Genomic DNA, 23,645 nt, shown 5'->3' with positions numbered 1-23,645 from the left:
GCCGCCGCCGCGGCAGACAAAAGAAACCCCTATATGTCGTCTTTTCAGGCGACACAAAAATTAGAACATCTGCTAGATGTGAAACTGCTTAAGATTGTTGTAAATTGTAAAATCTGTAAAAATGTTCATTTTTTTATAAAAAAAAAACAACCCTATTCATTGTTTCATTAAGAGTCATCATTCCGGTTATTGCAATCAAACGCACACTTTATTTCATTATCTATTCTTGAAGTAAAAACCTTTTAATAACTGGCTAGATAAGACTGCAAACCTTTAAATCTGGCAATGAGGGCTGGGGAGACCACTCTGTAGAAGTCTGCCAACATTTCGTGTCGCGTAGCTACAATCGCTGATAGGCACTTGGCTGCGGCCCTACGTACCTTCCATGACATGTCATCATCATCACTGTACTCCTCATCTGAACCCCTGCAAATATGCAACCATTATGGTACATGTAGATTATGTCAAGGTAATAATATTAATTCAAAGATAATTTCTATGTATAGTTAGATACTACCAGGTCTCCCCCCCCCCACCAAAAAAACCCAAAAAACAATAAACATTCATGAAATCATGTTTTGTGGTGATGTTTTAGTTGTTTTTGTTTCCAAAAGTATGTCAATCTTTGTTATTTTGAATAAGGGGGTTGAATCCTTCACTTCTCCCAATTGACATTTCAAAAAATGAAAAGGCTAGCTTCTTCCAAACGTTCGCTGAAAAGCCCTGAATTTACCTCTACAATTCAAAGCATAATCAGAACTCGCCTCTGGAAGTTGTCTACAAATTTATGTATAAGGGAATAGTCAGCTCAGATGAATCATATATGCATACCAAGCATTGTCTGGTTATGAACATAAGGCAATGTTTCAATTAAGAAAATACTTGAATACATTCACTAATATAACATCTGAACATAAATTGGAGTCTTTTTGATTTAACTTAGACAAGTTTTGTAACCTTGTTCAAAAGTTTGGGGATTTGCAATATGATTGCCAATTGAAAGGATACAAACTCCATTCATAAAATATGAACTCTCAGTTTACAATACACTAAAATATTGTTGATGAAAAGACTGGCAGACTAGATTTAATGTTGCATTGTATTAGGCCCCAAAAGTATATTGGGTGGTTAAGGTTACATCTTGTTGAATAACAGGTAGGGTAGATAGGCTTTTTTCATTATCATTGTTTTTCACTAGGCTTTAGGTAAAAACATTCTAGTCATCATCAAGGGTAATGGCATTTAAGTAATCAGTTAATCAGTATTTATTAGTATAAAGGTACATATTCAAACACACACACCAAAAAAATTAAAATTATAAGAGAGAGAGAGGAGAGAGAGAGAATCTCAAATGAGTGTTTATTTTGTATCAAATTTATTAAACAAGTTAATTTAAAAGCGATAAAAACGAGGCTCTGCAGATTTTTAATCGGTTTTAAATGACGAGTTTAATAAATTTGATACAAAATCATACATGCCATATTTTCTGGAGACCATTCAGGGGGATTTTTCAAAAGTCTGAAAATTCAGGGGGATTTTGGTAGTATTCTGGGGGATTTTTTAGCAGATCTAATTCGGCAAAATTTCAAAGTATTTTAAGACGCAAGTACGAAAAAAACAAATTGCCATAATTTTGAAAGGCTCTGGACGGGAGTATGTCCAGAATTTAAGGGGATTTGGGTCACATACCAGGGGATTTTCATCATCGCCATGTAGCATTACGGGCATGACACACGTGCCAATTCACCTTGTTTACCCCTTTTTCTAATTCTGGCTTCCATAACTTTAAAAGTCGCTATTTTAATTTTTTGACATTTACGCGACAGGTCTATCAGCACTATAAAAACTGTTCGATGAAGTTCTTTAGCTACCCTTTTTCCAGCACCTCATCTATATTTTTATGAGACACCGCCATACTGCATAATAAAAGCACTCACTTGCAAAATAGAATACTTCACAGAAAAAAATGTTTCAGAGACAATTTAATGGGCTGACCTTCCTCTAAAATTGGATACAAAATCTGCTGCTTATGATCATAAATGATGACTTTCAGACTAATAGAGAGAATGGAATGAATTATCAATATTTTTCATTTCAATTCCCAAATAGTCAGATTTGTTTGCTTCTGATAAAAAGCAAATGCATAATTTATTGTTTAAGTTCATAAACATATCTTCTTTTGGCATTCATCAAAAAATAAAAACATCACCACCATAATAAATAAATAAAAGTCATTTCATCCGAATTGTCTACTTTCAGTTTCTCTTCTGGAAGTTCTGTTATTTTTCGATATTTGCGATGAAGGTCAAAGTCATGTATGTAAACATATTAGTGAGGCATAACAAAGAACAGCATTGTCTATTAGTTATTTGAATCCTTTTCTTTACTGAATAATTTACTGTCACCTTTAAATTATTAATCCTTTTGATGACAATGACACATGTTTTGAAGAACACTTTAATTTGTTACATCCTCTCTGATTGGATAAAAATTATAGTTTTAACCAATGTAAATCGACCTTTTATCTGACCAGTCTAATTGACATTTCTTATGCAAATTCTGTCAGTTTCAATCAAAACAATACATGAAATGTGCCCTGCTAATTTATAAAGTGTCACCCAATAGGTGTTGTTAAAACACACCATCAGTTGATAATCCAATTAAGCTTCAGGACAGGAAGGGCATTATAACTGTAAACAGGCATATATAATTAAACCCTGTGATAAATTTGCGTAATTTTAAACACACTTTTTTTTTAATTCCGGGGGATTTTCATCCCCCTCCGGGAGACCGGGGGATGGGTCGAAATTCCGGGGGATTTTTTCCCCCTCCGGGGATATGGCATATATGACAAAATAAACAGCAATTTAAGATTCTATTTATAACATAACTCATTTACGGTCGAAATCTAGGTCAAAGTTACATGGTTACAATCTTGTTATCAGTAATTAATATTTTGCATAAATGCATTATTAAGTTAGTATATTTTAAGGTAGTGGGGTACGTTGCTCCGTCAAAATTGACGTTCAAAATAAAATATCTTTCAAATTCTTTGAAATTTGGCCAGAATGATGTGTCAGGCATGTTTTCCTCAGGCAAAAATGACTTATGTCGGCGTTGTCTAACCGATAGTGCAAAAACACGCTATCTAACACGATACCCCTTTTTTACATTTTTGATACGTTTTGCTTTACTGATCAGCCGTTTGTGTTCAAAACTTTATGGAAATTGCTGTAAAGATGCCTTAAAACAGTTATATAACTAATACAATATGCATTTTCAACAAATGTGCAAATTATTTAATGTGCAGAAGATAAGCTAAGTGTCATTAGATAATTGTGCACGTATATTTACGTTCAACGACTGGCTTTGAAGTGAAAATAACTTCCTTAACCCTTTAGCACATAGACAAGTGGCCAGATTGAACCTCCCAGTCAATAGCCATCTTACTGATAAGCAGTCCTTATCTGCATAGGTACTTTTCTGGATATTTGAAAATGAGAAAATGAATACAGCAGTATGACCTTAAAATCAATGTTACTCAAAATAATTGTGTCCAAATTTTTTTATGTGAATTCATTTTTTATAGATAATTAAATTATCTAATAAATGGTGTCAATGATGAAATATTAAATTATTTTATTTCAGCTGTGAATGTATTTTCAAGATGGATTTGTAACATTTCTTTGAAATGTCATAATTGCATTAAATCAAAGGGTAATAAAATGCTGGGATCGTTCTAATTTTTATTACCCCTATCATAAAAAAGACCCATCTGGATTAAAAAGCCGACAATTTATGTTCTTGTGTATTAATACACAGAAATATGTCAGGAATATCCGGTGTCATCCAGCTGAGAGATCCAGTCCAAGGTGTCTGTTTAACTTTATTACCGTATTATATCATGTATAGGACGCTAGCATAGATAGGACGCAGGCAAAAAAATAGTTGAAAAAACGGGTAAAAACCCTTAATATATAAGATAGGACGCAGCGGAAAAATGTCAAAATCGGTGCCGAAAAATCGAAGCTGGTAAAGTATTATTTATAACATATATTGAAGTAAAAAAAAAAATGTATATAAGGCATATTTCGATAACTGTCTTGTGTATTTCAACAATTACCGTCGTATTTCGGTAATTTAGCATTTCGGTTATTTAGTGTACACAACAATGATATAAGTCTTGACATTTTGAGAACATTATAAGACTTATACAAATACTGTTATAGTCCCGACACGCCTTCTGACTGACAGTCAACCGTTGCAACCGTTGCAATAGTTCCGACATGCGTTCTGAATGACAGTCAACCGTTGCAACCGTTGCAAAACTGTGTATAGTCAAAACTGATGATTGTTTTGATAAGGCTTGTCGCTGCGCGGAATAAAGCATGTCAGACATAATTAATACCTGTCGGTAATTATCCTTGCCAGCGGAAGGCACGACGGGTAAAGTGCGAACAAACAACCATACGGTATTACCATCACAATAGTTCGTTCTATTGATGTTTTTCTAATGACAGACAGTGGGTGTTTTTCACACCTTCGCACATTTGAAAAGATTTGATAGTGACAATAATGCTACTTTGCGTTATGCACATTCCTTTATTATTTTTTTAAAACAGTAACATACAACAAAATGTTTTGTAAAATATCGAAACATTAAAATCATGAACAACGATTATTTGATATTTACCTCCTTTCCCGATTTTCCGTTGCCGTTATAACTCAATCCAGTTAAATGCTGACTCACATCGAGTTTTTGTGAGTAGCGTCCCTTTTGTAAAAAAGTAAACACTCATGTTTGTTTTCAATTTATTTCTCAATAAATCATTTTAAAGTAAACATTCAATATATTTCTGCGTGTGTTAACTTGCGTGATTTTACCTATGTCAGTTGTTCTCTTCGGTGACGCAGTACAGATACTTACTATTACTGCGTTCTTCCCTGGTCCGATATTTTCGACCTGAAATGGACTTGGAAAAAAACAGATGAAATTCTAATAGCATAGAAAGGACGCAGGCACTTTTTAAGACGAGATTTGGGGGTAAAAAAGTGCGTCCTATGCATGATATAATACGGTACCCCCTCATAAAATTGTTTACAAAAAAAGAAAGCCGATAAATGATTTTCCGGTATGAATAAAAAGATCTAGATCAAACAAAACGCTTGCACATGACCTATTTTACAGCCAAAACTATGATGGACATTATATAAGCTTCACAGAAAATTTACCCATCATTTTCTCATTTACTAATTGTTTCTTTTGTTTGTAAACAAAATATTACCTTTAAGTAAATATAATCTCAATTGATTTTAATGGTAAACTGAACTGACGTAATATATTTAATGATTTACGCATCAATGAATTTGGGGGAAATTCCATACAGTACTTAGCTCGTGGTCTTATTACGTCACAATGGGATATCACACCTGCGATTGGGAGTATAAACACCTTCTCAATTTAGCAGACGATATTTTCAAGGGAAAATCAATACACAAAAGGTTAAACTTTAATTTTATAAACATCCGGGATATTGTTTACAAAAAGAAAGATGCAAAATTGAAATATTGAAATGACCCTATTGAAATATGCGGGCCATGCGTTTACATCCAGTAATGGATACGGTCCGCCAAATGCGTATACATCTGGTAATGAGCTATGTCGGCCTATCTCGTATACATGCGCTAAAGGGTTAAATGCACGTAACTTCCTGTATTTTATAGCCTGATATTCAGCCTTTCGTGTTATGTAATAAAATATATGTGTTTTCGGGCTAATTAAGCAACCAATTTAAAACAATGCGTTCAGAAACGTTTGCTTAAACGTTGCTGACGTCAACGTTGTTTTGATGTACGTAGTTGTAATGCTGGCGTTAAATTTTGATATTTTGAAAATTGTATGCAAAAAGGGCGGTATGTTGTCCAATAACCAAGAAAGAAATGTTAAAATAGCATTTAGCCAATTCAACGGAAATATGATTTTCTAAAACAAAATGTGTTTTTGATAGATTTGCATTAATGATTGATTAATTTTATATGTTGCATGAATGATTGCAATTATGCACATTCATGTGCATGCGTTTTGGTAAAGGTAAGATTTATTTTAATTTGCAATCATCACCTATACATAAAAATGTAACATAACTTTTTTAAGATATATATCATATACATGAAATCATAACCATTTAACATTCCTGGATGATAACCAGTACTCTCATCAAATGATGCTCCGAGTGGGGATTAAACCCGGGACCTTCTGATCTAAAGTCCGATACATGCATTAGCGTTTTTGTCGAAACCGTGCACGTGCTCAATAAAACCGGAAACAACGCCATATAAAATACAAATGCAGAAGATCGATGCAACTAAGCAGAAGACATGATTATTCGCAAGAAAAATGGAAAGTTTACTAAAGAAAACACCAAGAAACGGATGCAGAACCTCGTACAGATTCGTAAGATAGGCGAGTGTAACTTGGAAGGAAGACGAGTTGTCGAGTTAAAGATTTTAATAGACGGCTTGAAAAAATGCTGCAAGTGCGTGGGACAGTTTTCGCTTACGACCATAACATCAGAAACTAAATACGGTCTTGGGAGTATTCTTCATATAAAATGCATATCATGTCTGGCTGACAACACAGTGCCGACTGGAAAACAACACAAAGCTAGTGATCACAAAACCGGAACTCGATGCTTTGATGTAAATACAAAGTTAGCTGCAGGTAAATATTTCTTTCGAAAATTACAAAAATAAAGCTGAGTTATAGTTTGCTGCAGTTTTCAGTATGCATAAATATTACTATTATCTTAAAAAATGTTACCTCTCAAAAATCCCTAATTAACGCCAAATTGGTTGTATATATGTTTTGAAATGCTTCGATTCTTTCAGCCATGATCAACGCAGGCGTTGGGGAACAACAAATGAATAATATTCTTGCCTACATGAACCTCCCCCTTGTTAATAAGAAGACACTCAAGAAATCGGCGAGAGCATTGAGGCAGTTGCCGCCAAGTCATGTTCACGTGCAGTGGAAGAAGACATTTGAAATTCTGAGTAACTAGTCATACATTACAAATGAACTATTATAAAGTTATGGTATAAAACAGAACTGTACTTAATTCAAGTTAAAGCATTCCAATGACGGATATAATTGAACTAGAAGCTTAGTTATACAAGGAAATGCTTCTATAGTATCTTTCTTATTGTACTTAAATGTTGAAAATAATTGAATTGTAGGGGAACAAGATGAACAGTGGGTAGAGGTTTCGGCGGATGGCGGCTGGCAGAAACGAGGAACTGGCCACAGTAACAACAGCTTGTCCGGTAAATAGAATTTCAATTACATTTCATTTTGTAAGCTTGCAACAAGCGCAGTATGCTCTTCAAAATGACTTAAGGAAAACACCCTTCACTAGCATTTCCCGGGGGGGAGGACACCCCCATCGTCAGAGTTTACTTTTATTACAATATATAGAATATAAAGAAGGAACAAAAAAACAGTACGCCCAAAATGCAGTATTTCGGACTAGATATTGTAAAAAAATTCAGGGACGTATCCAGCTAAATCTTTAAACCATTTTTTTTCGCTTCTGATAGAGGGACACAAGTAGAAAGTTTACGCTACCTGACTTACACCCCCTCTAACATCGCATCAAGGAAACGCCTCTGCTGTGTAATGCACATGCATGTCTGTCCCCCATAATCATAAAGATGTAAACCGAAAAGTTAGATTATCTTGAGTGTCAATATTTTGATACTTTGCAAAATATTTGTATAAGTACAAATTCATTCTTAAATATATTTTGATGAATCAAATTATTGAATTCATACACTTCTGTAAACGTCTTTAATGCATATATTCTTCTTTTCATCAAGGCACGTGACAATTGTCGGCAAATCTTCAAAGAAATGTTTAAGCTTTGGCGTTGCTAAAAAAAATAATTGATTTTGCAAGAATGCAATTAGAAGAAAAGTTCCAGCAACGAAGCACAAATGCGGGAAGAACTGAACGGGCTCTTCAAAAGCAATGGAGCCTTTCCTGACATTGAAATGCCTTCAGGAATTGAAAGGAAAAGGCCTCAAGGTGAATGCATTAACAATGGACAACGACACGTCAATGTATACTAGAGTGAAACGATGCCTTTTCCCGTGCCTTCGAAAAAATAGTGATAACTAGAACTCCGCGAGTCGGATGTGTCGCCTGACGAATTATTTACTGTCGACGTTATAGCTGTTAGATTGGCATTTTATTCATTTATAGACAATGATGTTGCCATTTAACTTTCAAGTGTAAGTGGCATTTGATAGTCTACGAGATATGCCACGGATAAAACCTAAGCAAGAAAATTAACAAAGGGCAATAACTCTAAAAATATGGCAGCAAGAGTAACGGTTCTTGTGCACTGCACTTGCCCTCAATGAGATCTATCTAGCTATGAAGTTTCAAGTTGATACCTCTTATATTCTTCAAGATATGCCCCGGACAAAACTTTAAGCATGAAAATTAACAAAGGGCAATAACTTTAAAACTAAGAAAGCAAGAGTTACTGTTATTCTGCACTGCACTTGCCCTCCATAAGATCTATCTACATATGAAGTTTCAAGTTGATAACTCTTATATTCTACAAGATATGCCCCGGACAAAACTTTAAGCATGAAAAATAACAAAGGGCAATAACTCTAAAAATATGGAAGCAAGAGTAACAGTTCTTGTGCACTGCACTTGCCCTCAATTAGATCTATCTACATATGAAATTTCAAGTTGATACCACTTAGAAGATATACCCCGGACAAGCGAAAATGGGACGCGGACGCCACCGCCGCCACCGCCGCCGACAAAAGTAACCCCTATATGTCGTCTTTTCAGGCGACACAAAAACCATGTCGTGAAAAACATGACCAATTGTCTTTACAAAGTAAAATCAAACAACAAAAAAATAGGCAATGAAACCATTTCATTTGTGAAGAAGTGCTTTTCTTACGCTGTATCCCAAAACCAAGGTGATCCAGACGGCATAAAGAGAAACCTTCCCGCCATTGTTCCACACATGAGACCCGCCGGTGGCCGTATTCCAAACACCATCACATTGCTTACGGGAATCGCGATACATGGAGAGGAAATGTTTTATAACATGACACAGGTTGGGTCTACAAACGTGTTTACTGGCCTGTCTACGTTTTCTGAGTGGTTGAAGAAATTTAAAAACCCCGTCCCGATAGCCCTCAATGCAGGTTTTGACACTAGAGTATTAATAAATAGCTTCCTGCGTTGTAGTGTAAGCCATTCGCATATTCAGGTAGTGGGTAGTGGGTAGTGGGTAGTGGTAGTGGTAGTGGTAGTGGTAGTAGTAGTAGTAGTAGTAGTAGTAGTAGTAGAAGTAGTCAGTATATAGACGTTTAACGTGATTAAATATGCTAGTTAGTTCATTATAACCAATGACGTCGACATTCAACGGAACATAAAGTCGTTTACTTTGAAATTACTTGTTCTTTATATTGTGACTGTTAATACTGCAAAAATTAGCCCGAAAATCTCCATTTTTTATTTTACATTTTGAAAGTTTGAACATTTGGCCGTCATCTTAAACACTTATTTTGACGTTTTTCTGATATTTCTAATTTATCTTTCTTGTGTGTGCAAATATGAAAATGAAAACGTATTATGCTTGTTTCATTGTATATTTATAGCAATTTACATGTTTTTTCGATGAGATTTAAATATTTGATGACGCAATTTACCATGAAATTAAAGAAACCGATAGCCGGTTTATGCACTAACCTTCATCGGAAAGGTATTTTTCTTTTCAACGTCGAAAGTTGAGCAACGTACCCCACTACCTTAAATCTTATCACTCAAAATTTATGTTAGTTATAAATGTGTATGTATTGATTTTAAATACGAGTGTCATTTTTACCAGAAGTTCTAAGTCAAATAATAAAGGGGCAAAATTTATATCATAGAGATATCTTACTTGATCAATTAAGAAGTTTAAATGGTTGGGAGCCAATGTAAAAAGTTTTGGCCCAATACATGATATATTTGCTAAGATATTGACTTTAATGTGGTGACATGCAAATACATAAACAGAATTTCTAAGTTGAATAATAAAGGGCCATTTTTTGCAAAATACAGTTATCTGACTTGGTAATTCAAGTAGGTTGGATGGTTGAGTACCATTGTATTAAGTATCAATGCAATACATAGAGTAGATGCTGAGATATTAACCTATGTGTGCTTACATATAAAACCTTAATCAGAATTTCTAAATCAAATAATAAAGGCTCATAATTTGCATTATATTAAATTAGTGTTATCTAACTTCATTAATTAAGTAGGTATGATAGTTGGATATACATTTCTAAAGTTTCAATGCAATACATGATGCATTTGATGAAAAAAATTATTATAGGTGCTTACAATGCAAAATGTTAACCAAGGTGTGACGGCGATGCTAGGTTGAGAAGTATAGCTCTCCTCATTCTTCAAAAAGTCGAGAATAATTAACACTCATTTGATCTCCTCTTTTTTAATATATATTTTTTTAACAGCAGATTATAGAAAAGTTAGGGTTGGTGTCTATTTCATATTTTTTTACGCCTTCTTTATAATATCAAATACTGGTTTAAAGCCATAAATGAGCCAAATAATAAATTTGTAAGAATCATCTACAATGTATGATGTTGTAAAATTTCCAAACAAAACAAACTGTTAAAACTAGTAGGGGATTTTTCAAGTTTTAGGTCACTTATGAAGCAAATAATAAGAGACATCTTTTTTCAAAATACAGAAAGCCTATTTTTGGACTCAATGAAGAGAATTATTTAGAAACGTGCTTAACTTTTAGTTTTGACCTTATCTTAAGCGTGATAATGTACAGAAATTTAGAATTGCTTTATGTCATTTGAGGTTATCATCACATTGGCTTAATATAGAAGATGGTCGGTGAAATAACAGTTTTTGAACAAAGAGTTTGCACACATTGTAATTTATAGGTGAAATAACAGTTTTTGAACAAGTTTGCACACATTGTAATTTATAGGTGAAATAACAGTTTTTGAACAAAGAGTTTGCACACATTGTAATATAAATGAAATAGAGTTATTTCTTGAGGGTTAAATGCAATCTAAATACAGGTTAAAACAATACATATATAATTGTTCAAATATGTATAAAAATAGAATCGTTAAATACAGAAAATATTGTTCAAGACCCTTTTTATTTTTCGCATACAAAGCATTTGCTACGAGAAAAGATTTTATCAGTCTGCGAAATAACCCATGTGCCCGATGCCCGGGGCAAGTAAAAATCCCGCCGGGCAAGTAAAAAATCGTATTTGCTTGCCCTATCGGGCATGTGAAAAAAGAGAACGAAATAGTTTATCCGAAAATCAACAAACAAAGTAAATACGCTAAATTTGATGACGTATTACTCGACTTTGTAAAAGTCGCTAAATTTGATGACGTTTTACGCGGTCTGTATCGACTGGTACACTTACTCCGCAGTCCGAATCAATAGACGCTTATAACTATGCGTATAAAATTGAAAGCCGATTGGACGCTTGATTTAAACCAGTCCGATGCAAGCATTTCAAAGATGAAGGTCATAGATCAGAAAATGTCATTTTTGAGATATGTTCCTGGTGCTAAACCAGGAAAGAAACGTCCTGTACCCAAAGATAATGCCAACACAGATGTCGACATAAAAAAACGGTACGAGGAAAAAAGGACGCGAGTTTTCCAAGCGAGTTGGAAACAGCAATACAACTGGCTTGAGTATGATTTAGAGAACAATGTTATGTTTTGTGTATCTTGTCGAGAGGCCGGTGTCGCCGAAACAGAGTGTGCTTTTGTTTCGGGGACTAGCTGTTTTCGTAAAGGCCTGGCTGATGCACACAAAGACAGTGCTTTTCTTTTGTCATTTAGAGAATGAATAAAACAACTCTGATGTGATCTTTGCTTTATATTTTATTTGAAATTTATTCGGGCAAGTGAAAATTGGTCCGGGCAAGTTAAAATTGCCAGGGAGATGCCCGAAAGGGCAAGTTCATCTGAAAAATTATTTCGCAGACTGTTTTATCACCTTGTAGTTTATGAGAGCAAAGGGATTATGTCTTGTTTAAGATTTATACGCTATATGGCAGCCCCTGAATCATCTGATAATAAATGCTAGTCACTCTCAATATCAATTCTGTCAATATTGTTCTGCCATGTCCAGTAGTTTCATTATTTATTTATTGCTGTTCAATACAACAAGTTCTGTGTGAATATCTTGAGTCATTGGTAAATATTAAGTTTTTCACAAAGCCTATAACAACACATCTACTTTCTTCCTGAAAACTTAAACAGACAAGCTATAAATGAATTCCTTTTTTTCAATAATTAATAAACACCTGGGCACAATATTGAAATTCACGGATCTTTACTTACTCTTCCTCCTCTTCATCATCCATGTCCATGTCAGCCTCATCATCGTCATCGTAGTTGTAGTTGGGGTCGTGACAGATGTACTCCAGGCAGATCTGGATTATCTAAAAAACATGACATTTTGTATAATATTTAGTTTAAACTTTGATGCTATGTCCAGTTTGTACTCAAGATATTGCTTGTATCTGATAACAGTGATACTTGGCCACTTGTTGATCATTCAGAGGGTTGGTTCAGCTGTGAGTAATGCTCCCATGTAAATACACTAATAATTTACAATGCTAAAATAACAGTGATCAAATAAACAAAAGGTCTTAAAGTAAGTTAAACATTGTTTATTTTAGACAGGAGTATACATTCAATGATTGTGTGAACGTCCATTTAAGTAATGATGGAATACCGTAAATGACTGATTATAAGACACACTTTTTTCCCCTCAGATTTCAATTTCAAAAAAGCCTGTGTCTTACAAACAGTACCGTAAATGACTGATAAGACGCTAGAGAATAAAAGACGCAGGCAAAAAATTTGTGTACAACTTAAGAAAAATCTTTTAATCTATGTTATGGGTTATAGGACACAATGAAAAAATGTTACAATCCTCTGCCACCATTGGCCACCATGTTTGTTTAAAGTGACTTTTTTTTCTTGTGAAAATGGCGTTGGTTATTGTAAACCATGCAATATTAAATACAAAGCAAAATATGATTATATGTTTCATGATATGATAATTATAGAAACCAGGTAAGATAGGCACTGATTTTACCTTTTGTGATTATTTGTAAATAAATGGCACTGAAAAGTACCTTTAATGACAATTGGTAAGTTTTCTTTCTGACAGAGTATCGTAAAAGATTAAATAGGCTTAATAAATAAAAAAAGACAAGAAAAGCTGCAATGCGATGAAACCAGGTTTTTAATGATTGACAGAAGAACTTCAGCCTATGTCTGTTTTTATATTTTTAGTAACAGTGACCTTGACCCTAGGGACCCCAAATGCAATCCATTGAAAGGTTTCCATAACCTCTTCCTTTATACCAAGTTGGGTCAGGATATGTCAACCCTACCTTAAGTTATTCAGTTTCAACCATTTTTCTATTTTTAGTGACAGTGACCTTGACCTTGACCCTAGGGACCCCAAATGCAATCCCATGAAAGTATCCATAAACTCTTCCTATAGACCAAGTTTGGTCAAGATATGTCAACCCTAACTAAAGATATTCAGTTTCAACCGTTTTTATATTTTTAGTAATGTTCAGTGACCTTGACCCTAGAGACCCCAAACGCAATCCCATGAAAGGTATCCATAAACTCTTCCTATATGGGTGCTTTTCAAAATAATGAGGCTTTTTCTTCTATCTCTCCTAACTGTTATTCCTTTCACTTTTGGAAAGTGTTTTCAGGCACATTATGGGCCAATCAATGTTGTTAAGAAAATTGTTGAGTTTCAAATGAATGGCTCAATCAGCAAAAAAGTTGTGTAAGAATATGTTGCTAAATTTGTCCCCTGTGCACCCAAAAAAGTGTCAAATGTGTTTTATTTTTTGAAACTGAATGATAAAGTATTTTGGTATTGTTATTTAAGGACCTGAACCCTTTCTCATTTTAAAAAACATACTTCAAATAAAAAACTAGAAATGTGTCCATAGGACACGGATGCCCCCACTTCGATTTTTTGTCACAGAAAATAAGCCATAATGATTATTCAGGATAATCTGCACATATAGGATAAGTTGAGTTGAGTTGGGTTTTACGACATCGCAAGACTGTATAGGTTATATGGCGCCATTCAGGCAGGAAAAAACTTGTTGGATCCACATTGGACACATACTTTTCAAGAATTAGATTGGAAACATATATTTTTGAAGTATTTTTGGCAAAAAAGGGCCGTAACTCCTAAATGACTAAAGCGATTTCAATGACTATCGAACTTGATCAAGATATTATGGTCACAAACATGTGTTTAAAGTTTGGTGAGGATTGGACAAACAGTTTTCAAGAATTAGATTGGAAACATATATTTTTGAAGTATTTTTGGCAAAAAAGGGCCGTAACTCCTAAATGACTAAAGCGATTTCCATGACTATCGAACTTGATCAAGATATTATGGTCACAAACATGTGTTTAAAGTTTGGTGAGGATTGGACAAACGGTTTTCAAGAATTAGATCGGAATATATTTTTGAAGTATTTTTGGCAAAAAAGGGCCGTAACTCCTAAATGACTAAAGCGATTTCCATGACTATCGAACTTGATCAAGATATTATGGTCACAAACATGTGTTTAAAGTTTGGTGAGGATTGGACAAACGGTTTTCAAGAATTAGATCGGAAACAATCTTCGGGACGTACGTACGTACAGACAGACAGACAGACAGACGTACGTACGTACGTACGGACAAGGGCAACCCTATATGCCGCCACTTTGTGGGGGCATAAATATGTATTAACTTAACCAAATTTTAATGTCAAATGACGGACCCCCATTCATTTAAAAAAGAAGATAGAATATTCAATTCACATTGAGAACAATACCATTCCATTTAGGCACTATTTATATTTAATTACTATGTTATTTTAATAACTTTAACCTGTCAGCTTTATATAAATAACATAGTTTTATTATTTCATACATTATTTTGTCCGTAACTCAGATGCATGTCTTATTACTCCAAAATGTCCCCTGTGCACCTTTTCGGTTGTTAGTTGTCAGATTTCTATAATTTCTTCAATAAAATGATATTCTGCTGTATTTCCCAGAAAAGAAAGTTACAACAAATGCAAAAACAGTTTTCAGCCTCTCACATACAGAGATTTGAAGCATCTGCATGGTTTAAAGCAATGTCCCCTGTGCACCCTGTTTTAGCAAATTTCAATAAAATGTCATAACTGACAAATATGGTGCTATTTCAACATTATGAGAAGTGTGTATGTTATATTTAGGCATCACTTGATAGTTTAGCATCTTGATGGTAAGTGTGTTATAAATACTTTTTTTTTTATTATTTAATAATAAAGCCATTAAATGTTTACTCTTAAAGGTTTATTAAATTAATTCAAATTCAGTTTCAATATTGAGGCACATAAGATAACATATTTTGTTTAAATATTCTATTTTGATTTTATCATAACAATTAAAAAAAACATTGAAACAAATTGAAATTATTCATGTAATCCTTTTATATGTGCAAGGTACTATATACTTCAATTCAGTGCACAGGGGACAGTTTTTTTATATGGATAGCACATATACCAGATTATAATTATGTACAGGAAATAAGTACCCTAGTGGAAAAGCTTGTAGTTAAGCTTCCTTTTCCAAAGAGATCACATAGAAAATATGAAAACAAATGAAGAGAAGAATGTTAAAAACATTAACAAAATGAAGTCTAGGAAGCGCAGAGAATGACTTAGGAAAGATCAAAAGTTGCAGAAAATGTATGACAGAGATTGAGATACTCAGAGAAAAAGAGCAGAATTTTCCAGGTATTGCTCAAACCCTAAGAAAGAGGACAAATAGATCCTATATATGATTTACAAATGAAAGAAAAGGAGAAACTAAAGAAGCAGTGGCAGAGAAGAAATAAAATGAAGCGAAATGAAGAAACAATAAAAGTCCAGAAAATGACAGACAGAATAAAAGAAGAAAGGTTAAAATGAGAAGGTACGAGTTATTTTAATTCTAGTACTTTATATTACCATTGATGATATTTTCTTATTTTTGGACTCAATATGAAGTAATAAATGTTATATATGTGACTGTTTGCTGTAAGTTGTTCTCTTAGCCATTATTTTCCATTTGCATCATTACATGCTGTTGAATTTTGAGGAAATTGTTGTGAAAAATGTCATACTGAAGAAATTTTGAGGAATACACTCTTATCATATACACAGAAATGTCTGAAGTTGATCACAAATATTTTTTTATTAACATAAAAGAGAATATAAATGCATATTATATTGGCTTCCAATATGTGTCCCCTGTGCACCGAAAAATAGCTCAATTTTGAAATGAACAATTTGGCAATTGTAAGTTACAATACATTCTTGAAATTTGGTATGTGGTCTATAAAGATACATAATGTGAGGTATATGTAGATTTTTCCCTTATTAAATTCTTGTTTTAATTACAGCAAAAACTTTGTGAGGTAACAATTTATTTTTGGTTTTAAATTTAGACAAAATGTGTTGTTTTTTTTATTTTTCTTTAACAACTGAGTTATTATGCACATGACTACACACAGGTACCAATTACTGATTATAAAATTCAGAAAAAGCATCTGATTTATGCTAGGTTCTTGTCATAAGACACTTTTATAAATCACCAATATTGTTAAAAATGTTCGCAATATTTGGATTTAAGGTCAAAATATTTTTTTATTTGTATTTCCTGATACTTTCCCAAAGTTATTTCCGTGTAATTTGAAGTATTAACTTTCATTTAAAATAGGTGACAATCATGAGAACTGGGTTTGAATTTTCAACCCCTATGTCACACTTTTGCCTCATTATTTTGAAAAGCACCCATATACCAAGTTTGGTCAAGATATGTCAACCCTAACTAAAGTTATTCAGTTTCAACTGTTTTTCTATTTTTAGTAACAGTGACCTTGACCTTGACCCTAGGGACCCCAAACACAATCCCATGAAAGGTATCCATAAACTCTTCCTATAGACCAAGTTTGGTCAAGATATGTCAACCCTAACTAAAGTTATTCAGTTTCAACCATTTTTCTATTTTTAGTAACAGTGACCTTGATCTTGACCCTAGGGACCCCAAACCCAATCCCATGAAAGGTACCCATAAACTCTTTCTATAGACCAAGTTTGGTCAAGATATGTCAACCCTAACTAAAGTTATTCAGTTTCATAGGTAAGTTCAGGGTTTATACAACAAGTCAGGCTTAAAATTCAAGGAGTTTTCAAGGACTAATAATTGATTTTCAAGGACTATCTTTACTCGTTATCAGTTACATAAATGACAAATGTTTAAAAGTTTTGGAACAAAATATAAAATTTCCACTTTTATTTCAATGTTTTAGAACATACAATTTCACCCAAATTGTCTATACAGTGAAACTGCGTTCCCTCAAACAAGCGGTCGTTCGAGAACCGGCGTTCCCTCTAGGTCGGAGCTTGGTCCCGAACTTTTTTCCTTCTATTTTCATATAAAATATACCCACGCTGCCTTGAAACCTAATTATGTCGAGCAGTCGAGCAATATCCTCGGTCCCAAGTACACAAATCGTGCACAAAACCTTATGGCTCCCTCGAGGACATAATTTCACACTTGTTTCCCAAACCCGTGTTCCAAAATAAACAAACAATTGCTAGGTGTTAAAATTGCAATGACAGTTGAAAAGCAATTTGATAAGGTGTGAAAACCCATTTTTCACTGTTAACGCATGACCGATATTAGTTGATATGGGCATTTGAGATGATAATTATGAGAAGTTAATGACGAGAAGTTAACGCTTTAGATGTGGTCAGAAGGTTCTTTGAATTCACTGCCGATGCTGACCGTGATCTTCAGACGCTCTGTACGCTGTCACTTCATTTTACGATTGAACAGTTTCGCGAAACCGACAAGATGCGCCAATCATCATTAAATCTGACTAATGCCACAATATGTACTGTCATTCAAATGTTGCTTGTTACGAAAATGTGCTTTTTTGTTAAAATAATCATTTCTATTCATTGTTTTTTTCTTTTGCGTTTTACATTTAGTTAACGTCAACATTTGAACATATTAGCGATTTCCACAACGCAACACATAATCGGTGTCTAAGTAAACAGTCTGTTTGACGACTTCAAACTTAAAATACACTGAAAGATATTTCATATCAAACTGGAAAATTGAAAATCGGGTCGTTCGAAACATCGGTTCCCTCGAGGTTTTGGCTCGGTCCCTGGCGACCTCGAGCGATCGCAGTTTTACTGTAATTACTTCAACTTTTCATTTATTTCTACAGAAAGGCTATCTCTACCGTAAATGACTGGGTATTAGACGCACTTTTTTCCCTCAGATTTTGATGCAAAAAAATGCCTGCGTATAATACCCAGTAACAATTTTTTGAACTTTTTTTCTGAGGTCAATTTCAAGCCGAGAGTTTGTTTAGATTTATGTAGAAAGGGATGTTACTCGCGTCATATTGATCGAGTATATACGGGTTAAAACGGCAGTTGAAGATCGGGATACGGTATATCGTAAGACGTTTATAATTTCAACAAAAATATTTTTCGATTAAAGTTACCGTAATTCACCTAAGAGTTCGGACACTCTAAATACTTGGACACCCATAATTATTTCCCAAAATAATTTATTTTGCGTACCTAATTTTCGGACATCAATCATAACTTTCATAGTTACCAAGTTTCACAGACAAAGATTATTGATTTTTATCTTTTCAATGCCTGGCTAGATTACCGAACCGTATACACCACTGTGACAATTTAATTAGTTACTACCCATCCTAAACGATTTATTGCCTGTTTAAAAGGAAGTGTGATATATTTATTTGAGGATTAAACAAACAACAAGGGCAATCAAGAGATTAAGAAAACATGGACATGACATGTTTGTAAAACGATCTGCCAATAAACTTTCAAACTTGTACCACACTTATAGACTATATATGAAGCAATAATTGTACAGTTATACATTAATCCTACATAGCAATGTCCATGCTCTCCACGAGATCCTCGTGGGTATAACTGTAAGTTATGTGACGTCACACAGTGTGACTCTTTGATCTGAAGCCGATAGAATGTGTTTATTCAGTTCAGTGCATGTATAAAATGGTGTTTTAATTAACTTGATGAAGGATTTACACTTATAGGCGTAATAAATAAGTTTATGACCATTGATTACTACGGATAAATTAATAAGTGGTAAAAAGCAACCATGAAGAAAAAAGGCAGGTTAAACAAACATGTAAATAAAATGTTTGCAATGTCCACAAAATCTCGCTTTTCAATATGGTGTTTTTGTTCAAATGGCTTTTCAAATTATTACTATTGTTATTGGTCAATTGCTGTGTGTGGTGGTGGTGGTGGTGGTGGTATAGAGGGAAAAATGTTTGTAGAACCAGTAGAACTATCACTTTTCTAAGTGGTAAACATGTCCAGCGTACAAGTTGACGGCAACATATTCTGTTTATGTTTGTCTGATTTCGCGTGGCTTTTGATCGCAGACTCGCCCATAGAACTTATATCAATGACTTCGGAGCAAAGTTTGCACATTGCCTTGTGCTTGTTGTCATGATCTACTAACCAAGGGTATGAAATAAACCATTTCTTATTGAAGACGCACGCCATCTTGGAAACCAAAACGGAAGCCGTTTTGTATAATATTTTATATTGTGAAAATACCAACGCAGGCAAAACCCCGTACACTATCCGTACCGATACACTGAAGTAAATTGTCTTTCTTTAAGTGAGACCCAAACTAAATCGAACTATCTATGTAAAGTTTCTACTTTCTGTCTTTCTTACTACGAACATAAAATACGCAGACAAACTGATTTTTAAACTTGAAAGGAAATTTAAGGACCATTTCTTACTTTTTAAGCAGTTTTCAAGGCAACAATAAAAATCAAGTACTTTCAAGGAGTTTTTTTTCAAATTTAAGGACTTTTCATCTAGCAGCCCAAAATTCAAGCACTTTTCAAGTCTGTGCGAACCCTGGAGTTTGACCCCGCCCGGCCGCCGGAACAACAACGTTCCGTCATTCTAATAACCAGGTTTCACTCTGTGAAAACCTGGTTAAAAACCTTATATTGTATGTGTTTGTTCTCAACATGTCAACATCTTCAGCAAAGTATAAAGAACGTGGCAAAGTGCGAAAAACAAATACTAATATCACAACAGTTTGTACTATTGGTATGTTAAACTGCTTTAAGGCAGTGCAAGTTTTTCACACCATTGACAAAAAATATTTTGACAGTACACAGCTATGCTTCTTAGCATGCATGTTTTACTATTGTTTTATATGGTAGGTCTATTGCAACAAAATTAGAAGTGCATTATAATGTCGTCAGAATTTAATACCAGTGAATTTAAGTGCCAGTTCCTGTGTATTTTAGAATCACTACATGTATGGTGTTTTCTTAATATTTTCAAAACATACAGCACATTCAGCAAACTACAAACATATTCAATTAAACGTGGCAATTCAATAACACATAAAAATCGCTTCTAAGACATACATCTGAGACAAAGGGTGAGATCTCCTTCGGACATCTACGAACAAACGACTCAAACGCCTGCAGACAAAACTCCCGTAACTCATCATCTTCCAGTCGGCAGAATCGGATCACCAGCGGCATGATCTTCTCCAGGTGTTCCCCGAAACGGTGCCCCGCCTGACGACTGAAAACACACACACACACACACATGTAAACCAACCAATCAATATTGAGCATTTGTCAATCAGCATGGACATTGTATACACCTTCATCAAAGGAACAAAGTTAGTCAGTTGCAATTAAAAAACGAAGGAATGATAGAAAAGTTGTCTAGCTTGCAAAAATTATAACAATTCATAATTTTATTTTACAATCCAGACAGGCTATTTAAAAATGTTGTTGCTTTTGAAAGAGACTGTCATCGCATGCATTTGTAACCATTGGCTAAATTTTGCTACAAAAATCAAATACATCACTTATATTGACAAATGTTTGGTATTTTATTTGAAAGTTGTTTATTTTCCTTATGGCTACCATGACCTCTACTGTGCCAGAATAATTTCTTTTAATCAACGTTCTTTTGAATAAGTTATCTATTAATAATTTTACCCATAACAGTGACTTAATTCTCAAATATCAGCAGATTCAACTTTTTTAACCAAAGACAACTAAAACAAGCAAATTCTTTGAATTGATATCCCCCGCCTGATTGGGCTAAGTCAAGGAATGGAAATCAATTGTTGATGAAATATATATACATTAAAACTGCGATCGCTCGAAGTCGCCGGGGACCGAGCCTAAACCTCGAGGGAACCAAGTTTCGAACGACCCGATTTTGAATTCTCCAATATATTTCAGTGTATTTCAAGTATGAAGTAGTCTGTTTACTAAGACAACGATTATGTGTTGCGTTGTGGAAATCGCTGATATGTTCAAAGGCTGTCGTTTACTTTATGTATACTTAAATATAAAATGTAAAAGAAATATCAATTAATCAATTTTTTTACCAAATAGCCATATTGCAAAGCAGTGTGACAAAAAGGAAATATTTTCAGATATTCCGATGTTGGATCGATATTGTATTTTTATTACTCATTTACATTTCTCACAATTAACTGCTCGTCATTAACTTCTCATAATTATGTTCTAAACTGCACATATCAACTAATATTGGTCATGCGTTAACATTGTTTAATGGTTGTTCACACCTTATAAATTGCCTTTCAACTGTCATTGCGATTTTTACAACTTGCAAAAATTTAAATACATAGCAATTGTTTGTTTTTTTGGAACATGCGTTCGGGGAAAAAGTGTGAAATTATGACCTCGAGGGAGCCATAAGGTTTTGTGCATGATTTGTGTACTTGGGACCAAGAATATTGCTGGACTCCTCGACATAATTAGGTTTCAATGCAGCGTAGGTTTATCTTATATGAAAATAGAAGGAAAAAGTTCCGGACCAAGCTCCGACCTCGAGGGAACGCCGGTTCTCAAATGACCACTTGTTCGAACGATCGTAGTTTTACTATATATGAGTTTGAGTTTGATTGCAACTGTTTGAAAAAAAAAAAATATTGTATATAATGTAACATTTGAATTGACCAAGAAACCTAGTTTATGACTCAAATGTTACCCAGTTCCAAACTAATCTAAGATTTCATCAAGGCAAACATTCTGATCAAGTTTCATGAAGATTGGTCCAGATATATGCAAAAAATATAGCCTCTAGAGTGTCCACAAGGTTTTTTTAAGATTTGACTCAGTGACCTCATTTTTGACCCCACATGACCTACTAGTTTCAAACTATTCCAAGATTTCATCGAGATATTCTGATTAAGTTTCATGGAAATTAGAGCAGATGTATTGCCTCTAGAGTGTTCCCAAGATTTTTGTAAGATATGACCTAGTGACCTAGTTCTTGACCCATATGACCCACTTTTAAAATGCAGTCGAAATTTAACCTAAGAGAACATTCTGACCATGTTTGAACTTGTCAGACCAATCACCACTAAAAAATAGTTTCAGACAAGATTTTTGAAAGGTTTGACCTAGTGACCTAATTTCTTATCACATGTGACCCAGTTGAAAGCATGTCCAAGAGTTCATCAAGGAAAACATTCTGATCAAGTTTCATGAATATAAGACCATACATATTGCCTCTAATGTGTTTCAAAGATGTTTCTAAAATTTGACCTAGTGACCTAATTTTTGACTCCATATGCCCCACTTTTACAAGCAGTCAATATTACATCAAGGGGTACATCATGACCAAGTTTGAACATAATCCAACCAATTATTTCCATTCCGGACAAACATTTTCTAAGATTTGACCTTGTGACCTAATTTTCGATCATATGTGACCCAGTTTTAAATAAGTCCAAGATTTAATCAAGGAAAACATTTTGATTAAGTTTTATGAATATTTGACCATGTATAATGCCTCTAGTATGTTCAAAAGATTTTTTTAAGATTTGACCTAATGACCTAGTTTTTGACCCCATGTGACCAACTTTTTAAAGGGGTCCATATTTCATCAAGGTTTACATCATGACCAATTTTGAACATAACTTGACCAATCATTACCATGATATGGTTCTGGACAAGATTTTTCTAAGATTTGACCAAGTGACCTAATTTTTGATCATATGTGACCCAGTTTTATTTACGACCAAGAGTTCATCAAGGAAAACATTCTGATTAAGTTTCATGAATATTTAACCATGTATAATGCCTCTAATATGTTACCAAAGATTTTTCTAAGATTTGACTGACCTAGTTTTTGACCCCATATGACCGACTTTTAGAAGAGGTTGAGATATGATCAAGGGGAACATTCTGACCAAGTTTGAACTTTCTGATCAATGCCTACCAAGATATGGTACCAGACGGACGGACGGAAGGTTGGAATGACGGACGGACAACGCCAAAACAATATCCCCCTCCCGAAATCTTCGATTCAGCGAGGGATAAAAAAAAAAGCACCAACTGTCACAAAATATGGTTGTCCTTTTTTTGATACACCAAGTTTGGTAATAGAT

General features: G+C 34.2%; 1 protein-coding gene across 1 annotated transcript in view; it reads right to left on the bottom strand.

Moving 5' to 3' along the window:
* The window catches only part of LOC128205466 (cullin-associated NEDD8-dissociated protein 1-like), a 107,029-nt gene that overhangs the window by 51,127 nt on the left and 32,257 nt on the right, over positions 1 to 23,645 (bottom strand). The window contains exons 9-11 of the mRNA XM_052907116.1: positions 20,629 to 20,791; positions 12,427 to 12,527; positions 272 to 426 (exon numbers count right to left, since the gene is read on the bottom strand). Coding sequence (XP_052763076.1) covers positions 272 to 426; positions 12,427 to 12,527; positions 20,629 to 20,791 — 419 coding nt within the window. The remainder of the gene's footprint in view (positions 1 to 271; positions 427 to 12,426; positions 12,528 to 20,628; positions 20,792 to 23,645) is intronic.

Source organism: Mya arenaria, chromosome 10 (genome assembly GCF_026914265.1).
Source record: "Mya arenaria isolate MELC-2E11 chromosome 10, ASM2691426v1".
NCBI classification, from domain to species: Eukaryota; Metazoa; Mollusca; class Bivalvia; order Myida; family Myidae; genus Mya; species Mya arenaria.
This window is presented reverse-complemented; position numbering and strand designations above follow the sequence as displayed.